This window comes from Augochlora pura, chromosome 10 (genome assembly GCF_028453695.1).
Source record: "Augochlora pura isolate Apur16 chromosome 10, APUR_v2.2.1, whole genome shotgun sequence".
Taxonomy (NCBI): domain Eukaryota; kingdom Metazoa; phylum Arthropoda; class Insecta; order Hymenoptera; family Halictidae; genus Augochlora; species Augochlora pura.
In genome coordinates this window covers 12,178,635-12,191,131 of record NC_135781.1, presented here as the reverse complement: position 1 = coordinate 12,191,131, position 12,497 = coordinate 12,178,635, and the positions used below count along the sequence as shown (strand labels likewise).

General features: G+C 37.7%; 1 protein-coding gene across 1 annotated transcript in view; it reads right to left on the bottom strand.

The window, feature by feature from the left end:
- Nucleotides 1-1,307: 1,307 nt before the first annotated feature.
- Nucleotides 1,308-12,497, bottom strand: part of LOC144475900 (cell adhesion molecule Dscam2) — a 265,598-nt gene continuing 254,408 nt past the window's right edge. Inside the window, exons 21-25 of the mRNA XM_078192303.1 lie at nt 12,309-12,467; nt 10,099-10,253; nt 6,111-6,330; nt 4,050-4,140; nt 1,308-1,738 (exon numbers count right to left, since the gene is read on the bottom strand). Coding sequence (XP_078048429.1) covers nt 1,480-1,738; nt 4,050-4,140; nt 6,111-6,330; nt 10,099-10,253; nt 12,309-12,467 — 884 coding nt within the window. The 3' untranslated portion in view covers nt 1,308-1,479. The remainder of the gene's footprint in view (nt 1,739-4,049; nt 4,141-6,110; nt 6,331-10,098; nt 10,254-12,308; nt 12,468-12,497) is intronic.

Below are 12,497 nucleotides of genomic sequence, written 5' to 3'. Positions count from 1 at the left end.
CGAACCGAGAACAAGGAAACGGGACGCGAACAGTGTTCACGAGTTCGCGTCGCGACGACACACAGTGCGGCAAAACACGGTCTCGCGGGACAAAAATATAAAATCCAAATATTCCCGTACAATAATGTCAAGTCTTGTCATATCATTATATTGTTACGGCGAATTGTCCAAATCAAGTTGCTGTAATGCGATGCTGCCTTGAAGTGGACAACCCCTGAGGAAATAACTGAAGATAGGGGTTGTCATGGAAATGTTGTAGCGACGAACAGTCGACAGTCGAGATCGAACCGTCGAGCGATTAACTCGTGTTGCCAGAAAGAACTGTATAATATTAGTTATTTGCAACAGGATTGTAAATCGTGTAGACTATGAATAAAATGCCGCGTTGTTGAACGCGTCGAGCAAACAGTGCTACAGGTAGAAAATTAATGTCAACCATATTTAGGCGAAGCTCAATTATTTTCAGTTTCAAGGTAACACATCATAGAAATACACTAAATATTCCGAAATTCAAATTATTTCAAATTTTTCGTTTGTTATATTACAAGAATCTGAAAAGTTTTTTCAAACAGCTTTATATGCCTTTTTCTGCTATATGAAAATCGCTTATGAAATACTATTATTTTATTTATTTATAGAAAATAAGATTGGCAATAGATGTTTTCTCTTTATATAATTTTTATAATTATTTTTTTTTGAGACAATTTTAGTTATAAGATAAGAAATATACAAATATGAACAATTTTTGTGCATTTTTTATGAAATGATAGTATTTCGAAAACTATTTCTGCTTTTTATCGACAATATTATCAGTCATATTGTGCAGTAAACAAAGACGTATAAAACAGATTCTGTATAATATAATAAACAACAAATTAGAAATTATTTTAATCTCGGAACATTTTGTGCCGTTACTGAAATATATATTAACTTGAAATTGAAAATAATTGTGCTTCACTTAAAAAATTATCAATATTCTCTTACATCCAATATATCATGTACGTATACATAAGCGTATAATAATTTGGGAAGATCTAATATCGTTGTACGTGTGTATTTGAATTTTATATTTTTGTCCTGCGTGGCCACACTGTGCAACGGTTCGGAGGAGAGCTCGCACTCCAAAGAACACATTAGTTGGGGCAGTATAATTTCTCGTTTAGGACAGGAGTTGACACCGTCTCTTATCGATGTAGGCCAGGAATACGAGCTGCTGGAATACATCTTGAACAGTCGTGCCGTGACGGCCGCTGGTATCAATAATTAACGAAAGACGGACCATGGATTTTTCTTGTCGTTTCCTCGGTGCTTTTCTGTTTTCCGTTTATTTTTTCCTTCGTCTCGTTTTCGTCTGTTTCTTGTTTGTTTGTTTTTTTTCGTTAAATCGAGATCGTTAGAACGGGGGACATCTTGATACATTTTCATCAATTTCACGCAGCATCTTAGGGAGGACAGGTTCACCGTAGGTTCTACATTTATTTACACCGCGATCACGAAGTCGCGGACATTTCGTTGGCTGCTGTGACCGCGATCGCACTCCGCCTCGCTTAGCTCAAACGCGTCGGAGAACCCCGAGGGTGGGTCCAACTTGGGGATGAACAGGTTTCCCGATCCGTCACGCTCCTGGTCCCGATTGGAACAGGAATTGTGCGACTGGTGCTTGGAATTGCCAAACCCGGAGATTGGGCCGAAGTGGGAACGGGTCTCCTCGCCGGTATGACGCGCCAGCTGTAACATCCTGATCAAATACACAACCGCCGTTAGTCTTTTCTTATTTCACGCTACCATTATTGGATCGATTAATCTCAAAAGCACAAACGTGTATATATTAGGTTGGAAACTATGAAACGGGCGTTTTTGTTTAATCTGAGTTCAGCTGCAGCGCCCATTTCATAGTTCCCAACCTAATAGTTTTGAGAACGGTAACTCATGACGATTACTTTACATATGTGTTGTTACAAATCCCTGTTCGGATTGTCGAACATGCTCTTGTGTTTCAAGAGTTTTTACATGTCGGTGTGTAACGAAATTATTTGCACAGCTTTTAAAACGGTATAATTTCTTTGATAATTGCACTGAGTGGTTCAACTTTTTTCAATACGTTAGAGAGCCTATTTTACCAATTTACCAATTTTCGTAAAAATTGCATTTGCTTGGAACGGTAAAATGAATTCTATTTTTAACAAACATTATACGAGTTTGTAACGAAAATTTAAACACTGCACTATTTTTTTAGAATTATTGGTCGAATGTCGTCAGAAACCCCGCTTGGGTAGAACAAGTTAAAAATCATGACTCTTGTATCCTTTTAACATTTCATCCAATCCCTTATTTTTGCAAAATCTTGTTTACACATTATCTAGTAAATTTGTCCTTCTATTATTTTTCAAAAATTGGCGTGATTTGGTTCAATTCAAAGAAATTTTTTCATTTCATATAATGTTCAATGGTCTCCACGATCGATTCTTTATTTAATGATAAATCATGCAAAAATAGTACTCTTTAACTTAGGTTCGATGGAACACTTCAGTTATTTTTTAAAATATATTGCATGTTATATTCTATTATCCAACTGATGCATAATTATTTTTATTTGAAATAAACTTATTTCTGGCTTCATTAACGACTAGTTTTATGCAATAGACGAAGGTTGCATCATATGTGTAGACAATAGTCCTTGTTCGGTTGGGTTGACAGAGAATATCTATTAGGGCACGTTTACATCGAAGCTGCGCGATAAAAGCTACAAATAACGTCTTGTTTTGTTTGTAATAGACTGGGTAATGCCGTTCTCATTTCAGTGTAATTTCAATCATGGAAGGATCTTCAAAATCAGTGTTTATGAGAATGAGTTATAATAATCTATAAAAGTTACAATTTTATTATCTTTGAATATATGGCATGCCGGAAAATATCTACGCGTCGCTTTGGCCGCTCGAATGCAAACGCACCCATATAAAACAGTAGAATGTATTTCTAAGTTTTTCTCTGGTCGACGCTGTTATTCTTTATCGCAATTGCAACACGAGCTTATTATACATATTTATGAATAATTCCTAAATATTAATTTTTGAAAACCTAAAAGATGCATTAACTTATTATTTCAATAACAGCACATTAAAAAGAATCTATTTAATTTTGATTTTATTTGGAAAATAAACTGTGCAAAATTTATCTTTAATATCTCGTCACTTTCGTTTATACTGTATCATTATTATACAATTTTATATATCGTTAAAGTTGTCTTTTTTCGCTTTGTTAACACAATAATAGAATTCTATGTAGTATCTTAATAAATGTTTGTACGGTTTGAAAATATAACCCATGGTAAATACAAATAATTAAAGTAAATGTAGGTAATATGAAAGTCCACGTGATATTAAGAAAACGCTAAATCTTCATTTTGAACTGTAATATACATTAACATAACAAGTACATAACGAACTCCAGAAATAATTGTGTATATTAGTTTTTGACAAGCAATAAATAATTGTGTTGGTAATCGTGCATCAGTTAGGTAATTGTTATTGAAAGAGATATGTTTATATTTTTCATACTATCTAATAGTTCCGAATAAGTGAATTGTAAATCAAAAACATTCTTTTTGGAAACAATAAAGAGGCGTGAATTTGACTAATGTTTTTATTATACCAACCAATTGTAATTTGCTAAAATTTCGTTACACGTTATCTAGACTAGTAAGCTGGTTTTCCAGTGTCTTGAAAAAATACAAATTCCAAAATCCATTTCTAAAAAATTTATACCGCTTCAAAAGTCATTGAAATGTTTTCATGAGCTGCAGTGTAAAGATTATATTTAAAAAAAAATCAATTCTTATACTTTTGACAAGCTTTAAAACTTAGACGTATCATATTACTGTACTTCATATTTATATTATTATTATTATTATTATTATTTCAAACAATTTCAAAGATATTACAAATGAGATATCAAGTCCGTAATCATTTGAAATGGAAACGAGCAGACTTAAACTCGTAAATCAGTCAACTCGAACAGTTCGCAAGGAGATACGATAGATTGAGCCTTACTTGGGTCTACCCCGTCCATGAAAGGATTTTCTCTCACAAATCGGTGAGGGTTCTGTAGACGTGCTAGATTCTGGTCCATGGTACAGGAAGTCTGAAAGTAGAAAACGATCTGGTTTGCTTCAGTTATCCACCCCTATTCGTGCCAGCTCCTCGATCTCATTCGTTTCACGACAATAACAAGCTTTGTGAATGCTCGGTCATATTATCGGTGCATTCTAACGAATGTAGACAGGCAACAGGAACAGACTTCCGGTGGTACTGCGGTGCGTGGAAGAAAATCTCGTGCCTCTCCTCCTCTGATCTTTTTGTTCGCTACACTGTTCCGACCGTCAATTATTCGTGACGTGACCAAGTATCTGTGTGTGTCCTCGACACGTGTTACGGCAAAGGCTAAGGGCTGCTAAGGACAGCATTCAAGCGACACCACGAATAACTGACGAAGATTTTACGTTCGCACGGTTTTCGTTCGATGCTGGTGAAGCTATCATTTCACACGCTTAACTTTCCCGTAAAACGTTAAATAATTTAGTCGCTCAATCGTGCAAACAAAGCGTTTTCGTCCAAATGTGTTCAACGAAGCTTTTTATATCGGGAATCTCTCTGATCATTGTTCGTATATTTTTCGAAAAAAATTATTTTCATTTCAGTGAACCCTAATTAAATAAATTCTTCAATGACAGCCTCGAGGATATAAATCACAACGAGTTTGCAATATTTTGGATAATACAAATAAGAAATAACAAATTTTTAGTATTTTCTATCGTGACGGTTCTTTTTGAACATTTCTAGAGCTAACATCGGTGAGTTCGGTGTAACCGGCGTTGCTCAGACGTCCGCGAACTCCAGTGCAAGAGGCTGACGAGAGGACGATGCTTCTGAGCATCGAACAGTACAGTATTCTCTCCATAGCTGGAGAAACTTCGGGTCTGCAGGGTTGCAGTTACAGAAGGGTATTACATTCTTCGCAGTGCTCCGAATATAGGGCCACGATTGAAAAAAAAGAAGTACTAAGGTTCTAGGCTCGGCGAACGTTAAAGGACTCTAGAGGACTCAGGTATTTAGAGACGAACGTGATGATAGTTTTACAAAACAGAAATCGAGGATAAGAAAAGTTGCGAGTTTATGCTTCGCTTGCATTAGTGTGGTTCTCACCGACACACAATCTAAACGCTTTGTCAACGAAGATAACGATGCGCTACAGTCACCTAAGTGGTCTGACTTTCAAATATCGCGCTGTATACAAGATGTAACGTCCAAAAAGTGTTCTGACCCCTTGAAAGTGGCGATTCCTCAAGAATAACCCCTTTCAAGAACCAAGAGTTATCACATTTCGTGTCACGTGCATCATTGTCAATATACGTTAAACTTTCCATTCAGGAAAGTTTACATATTTATTAAATGCATCGAAAAGATGTAGTTTGTAACAAGTATAAAGCTGAGAAGAATATCATAGAATTGTTGCGTAAACAGTAATCATTAACTACACATAATTAACCCCTTGCTGTACTATTTTGTTCGCAGTTACAAGGATAGGCACTTTTTCTATTTTAATAATTTCCTGGGAGGAACAAGAAAAATATTTATTGCGTTTGTGTAGATTTAATTAAATGGTTGAATAACATTTATGCTTAACAAAATATTAATAGAAATCTCTATGTCGAGCCAGAGTCGTCAAAATACGCAAGAGGTTAATCAAGGAAACGTGAAATGGGCTGATGTTGAGTAAAAACGGCTCGACGCGGAACGTGGTAAGCGTTGATTAATTCCAAGGAGGATCGCCACTGTGTTTGACAGGAAATCTGAGCAGTTATGGCAGAGATACTTTCACCAGTTGTGGAGAGAATACTGTATGGAGTATGAAATCATCTGTTTCGCGTCGCGACAGTCGCAGGTCCCCGAGAAGGAGAGATCACGCGGATACAGAGAGAGAAAGAGAGAGAGAGAGAGAGACGACGGAGAAACAGAGAGAGACTCAGACAGACGGGAGGTCGTGAACAAAAGTAAAAGAAAAAAGAAAAGAGAGAAAGTGTAAACCGAGTAAAAGGATGAAAGACTGCATACTGTGGACTCGCGAGTCGGCCGCAGACACCGAGTGGTTCGAATCGACGAGGTGATTGGAAGACTCGGTTCGGCTGCTGGTCCCGACTTCCGTGTCGCTATCCGAGCCCAGGGTGTCGTATTCCTCCGACTCGGACTTGCCCTGACTGACTTTCCGCGTTTTGTGCAACGGCGCAGAGGACGAACGGCCTCCGCGCACCTTAGTGTACCGGTTGCAATCCGACTGCAATCAGACGGAATTGTTTTTGTCGATGAATTGGCACATCGTACGAGGAAAACGAGGAGACGCGCCACACCGATCTTTCGCTCAATGATCCGCTCGTTCTACTCACAGTTAGCCTACAGCCTCTAGATCAGAGCCATCGTCGATTCGATGCTTATTACGAAATTAGCGGTTTCACTATCGGCACGTTCCCTGCCAAGTTGCATCCGACGAAATCAGTTTGTCTGTTTTCTCCGTTTCGGCATTGTTTTATGTTTGCTATTCCTCAATTTTTCGAAGGTAATTAACAGGGTACATCGAGCAAATAAATTTCTTTGGTAATGGTAACGTATGAGAATAATAAAAAAAAGTAGCAAAAGAAATTTAATTGATGCGAGTGTCACGTGTACCGAAGGCAGTATTCTTGGCAGAAAATGTGTTAAACAATCTTACTATTCGCCAATCTTCCTCGGTGAAAATTGTACATTTCCCACTTCACTACGGAATATAGCTGCTTGTCTTCGCTATTAAATGAAGAACATTGTAGTGATAATAGTGGCGTTGATATTTAGCGTTCGCTTAATGATTGATAACGGAGAAAATGGTAGAGAGTTCCTGGAGAGGGAAAATGAAACAGCAAGTATGAACGAGTTGTTTGGAACCAGTGCCGTCTGGATGTCAGTCGAAACACGCCTCTACGTCGCGCCTTCACCATTTTCGATGCCAAAGTGTGTCGCATACTTTGGCATGTTAGCAGTTCCGTTACCGTTTACGAACTTCCAACGAAGGCACGGTTATGTCTAGGCTCGCGACTTGACACGAGACTCGAACTATACTCTCTAGTTCGTTTGTTCTATTCCGTCTCTGTAACATTCTGCTATCACGCGAGATGGGCGAACTTATTATCGACCGAAGAAGTTGCGGGCAATGATTGAATAGAGAAGTTCCAGTTACAAGGCGAAACGATATTTCTAAGAAGCAATGCATTAGGTCTACCGGAAAGTTCTGTCTGCGAAGTGAAAGAATGTAATCAATTTTTCGTACATTTAATAATATATAGTAGACAATTTAATTTCGTTACCTATGATCTCTAGACAGCATGATAGCAATTTGTGAATAACATTTCTGCAAAAAATATGTCTTGAATGAGCATATGCATACTTATTAAAATTCAATATGATATTATCCGACAGAACTTCCTGGTAGAGCTAATATTAAGTATTCAAACGTGTCAATCATTTAGTTAACGTTAACTAGTGCAAGGTTCTTGTTATTTCTATAGAATGACGATCTTTCTTTATAAAACGTACAACGTTGATGAACTTGAAACTATTTTTAATTCTATTAAAGGACTAATTTAACTATTTTAATTCTATGTACACGTTCCTATTATGTAACATCTGTCGAATAAAAGTTGGTTCGTCTATGCTTCTGCAGCGCAAGTGAAATCGTTTCAGAACAGCACTGGTTTCAATCTCGCCACTGGTTTGACCGTACCACCTACTTCGAGAACTTAAGGCAAGATCAAAACTCGATTATTTGACCGGATCATCGTCAACAGAGACTCGCACGGGATCGTATGGCACTGATCTAGCAACGATCCACACTACACCTCTAAACGCAATCGAACAACGAAAAAACATGATGTCGCATACGGGTGAATCAGTTGATTAAGTTATTCCTTATGCTACGGCTAGACCAGCTATGATAAGAATTGGCGAGAGTTGTGTAGAATGACGAAATATACATATGTGAATAATATTTTTTTGTATCGGTGTTGCGGTTCCTCGATGGACTGATCAGGACAGATGCGAAACGAAGCAAGGTGGGACCAGCAGTCACAATGATCGAATTTTCTATAATGATGCACACATCTGTTCTACTCGATCCGGACGCGCACGCGCCTCTCTACTTGACACTCTCGCTAATGTTCCGTAAACGTTCCGCGTGTCTTCGAGATTCTCGATTACTTTGCGAAAAAAAAGGTAATATAAAGAACGGTTTGTTCGCTAGACAATTTGCCAAAGAGTCCCCGGGTGCCGGGCGCGGATGTGCACGCGATACCGCGATCGGGATCGTGCGGCGACGCGAGCTGGAGCAGAAACTGATGCAACATGCTGATGCGAATTTGTACACCCTTCCTTTATCGTTACGTATCGCAGGCTCTTTATTATTGGTTCTATTTCTCGGTCGGTCGGGAAACACACAATGCCGGTGGCGGAACGGAGCGGGAAGCGAAGCTTTAAGAGGGACGTCTCCATTCAGAAGAGATAAAAGATCGTACGTGTTATTCTTTTTAACGTTGCACAATAACTCAATGGCGTACAGGATATTTCACCGGAGATAGTATTACAAATTACCTGGTTTACGGGAAGAACTTCGAGGAAATTTTCCACTATCTGTGGCGTTGTTTTGCGCAAGTCGCGGTGTAAACTGTATCATTTTGCACTCCATTCTTTTCTCGTTTCCATTATTCGCGGACCAGCAAGTTACGTTCCGAATGAAATCTTTGCACTTGGACGCCCTCATTCGGGGGATTAACAAGACTGCTGATAAATTCGGTACTTTGAAAATTAAATTGTATTATATTTAAATAGAGCAATTATTTCCAACGTTACGCCGTTTTTTCCGAGCGCGAAAATTTAATAATGCTGGAAATAATTACTCTATTTAAATATGATGTGCCGCGAAATTGTATTGATGCAGTTTTTTTTATCATGTAGACTAGATTTACAGTATACCAGGACCGTTAAGTGACAAGAATGATTCTAGCAGATTTATTTCAGATGGTACAATGATATTATAATTTGTTCGAATCTGCTTGATAAATTTGCTATTGCAGATATCTTATTAACCCATTCGCTACAGAGCGTATTGCTGAGTAGTTGACAGTGAGATATGCAATGTTACCTTAGTAATAGCATATTTAGTAATATCACTTTACTTTCTAAAATATAAAAGTTTATAATCATAATTTATTTTATTTAATATTATAGTCAACTGTTTGTTGATTAATGAAATTATCTCATGTAAAGTATGAAATAAAAATAAAAATATATATATATATATGATCGTCGAAGCGAAAGGGTTAAAAGACGAAATCTTATACGGACAAAGAATGAGCCTGCGAGCCGGCAACAGAATTTCTCTATTATACTGCGTGCAGCATACTTCATTGGGTTCAGAAATTTACACGACTATGTGTGAAGAAATCACGGAACAAAATCGTTTCGAAAACATTACGAAATGAACGCGAAATCTTTTAGGTTTCTATTCATAAAGTACGTGGAAAAAGAAATGGAACAACTTGCGCAATGTTTTACCTCCACCAAAACCATACATTTCTCTTTCTCGACACATTTACTGCAACACGGATCGGGATATACTGCGTGCTTCTGTTGCAAGAGAAGACAAATTTTTGCCATTTGTTTCAATGAAACTGGCATTTCTCGACTCTCAGAAATTAAATGACCGCGATACAGGGGAACTATGCGAATCTTATGGAAAAGTTGAACGCCTGTTATCGAAATATTATAATACAACGATACGGTCGCGTACGTCGAGACGAGTCGTTAAATTTTCGCGAACTGATTACTGTACGAACTTTTATCTCGGTCGGTTGAACAGTTAGTTTTCGAGACAGTCTGCGTGCCTGGACGAAGGGTAAGGGCATGCGGTGTGCGCAAGTGTGTTTTCCCAGTGGCTCGATGCTCGGGTGAATAGATACGGTAGGTGAATGGTGGAAAAGCGATCGTGAATGACAAAAGCAAACTGAACGGTGGACGATACCTCTCGTAATTGAAGAGTGTCGGCGGTGGACAGACGAGGATCGTGATAGACGAAGGTCTGAAGTGGCGCAGCGGAATTACATCGACTGTCGCCTCCTGGGGGGACACTTTCTTCCAACTGGAACGTCGCGTACGGGTATATCTCCTCCGAGTACTCTGCAATCATTTTACGCCGTAAGTTCTCTATCGATGACCAGCCGAGATTCTCCCAGCAAAATTTTCATTTTTCCTAGTAGATCACTTAAATTACCGAACGCTAGACTGCGCGTTCTTATGCAAAACGAAAATTGCTTGCGTCGATTGCAAGAAAGAGGTATCAAACAGAAATTTCGTTTTTGCCCTCAATTGCTTCAACCCTCTGCACTCATAATTTTATTTCAATTACGTTACCAGCAGCTCCCATCGCTTTTAAGTATTTTATTTGATATTTATTTTAACTATAAGGCAATTTAAATAAATAAAGGATGAAACAAATTCACTTAAACACCGCTTTTTATTTATACTATTGTCATATTTTGAAATTTTCAAGAGTATGATATCTATAACCTCGACATCTATTTATTTTGATATGAAATATTGTCGAGTGGAACTTGACAATGGAGCTCCTGAGATGAAAACTAATGTCGAGTCATATTCCACATAGGAGTGCAAAGGGTTAATAAGTTGATTTAGTACGTCGATATTTTTAACCGACTGCAATATAAATTCGCGACGGAGTCGTGATCAAGATTTTTAATAGAATTTACTACGTGTAGACATTAATCATCTACTTTAAATCCAAATAAGATTTATTTTATTCGTTATGATTGCTTGGTCATTAGAGTTAATGCAGACACGTGACAAATATAAGTTTTGGACCTTCCTGGAAATGTATTAATAACAAAGAAGTTGTAATAAGTGTAGAAGTGAAAAAAATCATACGCCAAGGGGGTGAAATTTCTTTTATCTGTTTACTACTTTAAATTTCACCTTCTTATATTTATTATAAAGTTATTACCGACATTTGGGTAATGAAGCTGTGATAAATGACAAAAGCCTCTGATAGACAGTAAAAACCAAAAATTCAGTCTATTGTTATATAAGGGTGTATTTAATGTAATCTTATGTTATGAAATTCGAAGATAAAGATGGCAAAACTATATGATTGAAATTGAACCATAAATACAGTTCTACTAAAAACAAATTCAAGACAGATATTTTTCGCAGGTCTTCCAGCTTTTATCGCAGCTTTAATACATAAACGCATCCTAAAACTGAGAGTATGTGTGTACGTGCCTACGGGGTGCCATGCGTAAAGTAATGAAAAGTAATGAATTTTTCCGTAAATCTGAAAATAGTTCTATCGTGGTAATTAATTACGTTTCCTCCTGAACGTCTTCTTTTGAAATATATAAAAAAAATGATCGATGACAATCTGTATGTTTCAGATGTCTTCGGGAGCTTTACACTAATAAAGTAATACTCTTTTTATTTACTTATTTAGCTCCGTGGCGAGAAATTAGAATAATTAAATATTAAACTCCGTCAATTTAATTTAATAGAGTTTTCAGAATGATTTTAGGTAAATTATTATTTTATGTAAATAATGTATTTTTTTCTTTTTAGTGGAGGAGGAGAGCGGGGTAGAGGACAACTACTCTCTCTCACAGTTAATTCCAAGAGCCGAAAACGCGGTACATTATTTCGATTCTGGGACTGTACTACTGACGTCACCGGGTGTCCTTTCTCACAGTAGATTTCAATGCAAGTCCCAGTTGCTTCTGGATCTTAGCGTTATACCGATAACGGTGTAGGCACGCTTTACACCTCCCGATCCTCCGCGAAATAATTGCAGACGAGAAACGTGTAAAAGACAATTTAAAACTGTATTGCAACCACTTTCTATTAGAAACGTTTACGTCTATTCAATGTTACAGCAAATTAGAACAGCGTATTGAACCTCGATTATCCGAATCTATCAAGTGAATATGAGCATTTGGCTAATAGAATAGTTACATAGTTACAGTGCTGGATATTGTCTTCGCCAATAATTTTTTACACTTTACATTGATCTACTTGTGTGTAGAATTCAGATAATCGAGGTTACTATGTCATTCCATTTTCGATTTATAGAAATTGTTAACAAAGTCAAAAGACAAAGTCATTTCTATAATTTCGCCTAGAGAAGAATGCATAAAATCTAGGCATATCGTGTAGGCAATCTGTATTTACCTGGGATTTTCTCCAGAGTGGCCATCTCGTGTATAGGCGATCGAAGGGGTTTGCGCACGGTGGCGTAGTACTGCTCGCGCTGCTCCATGTTCTGTTTATTGTCTAAAGCTGCGGCGGTTTGGGCGTCGTGGAGGCTCGCGATTTCCCCTATAAACGGACCTACGGTCATCGTCATTGATCGATTACGGC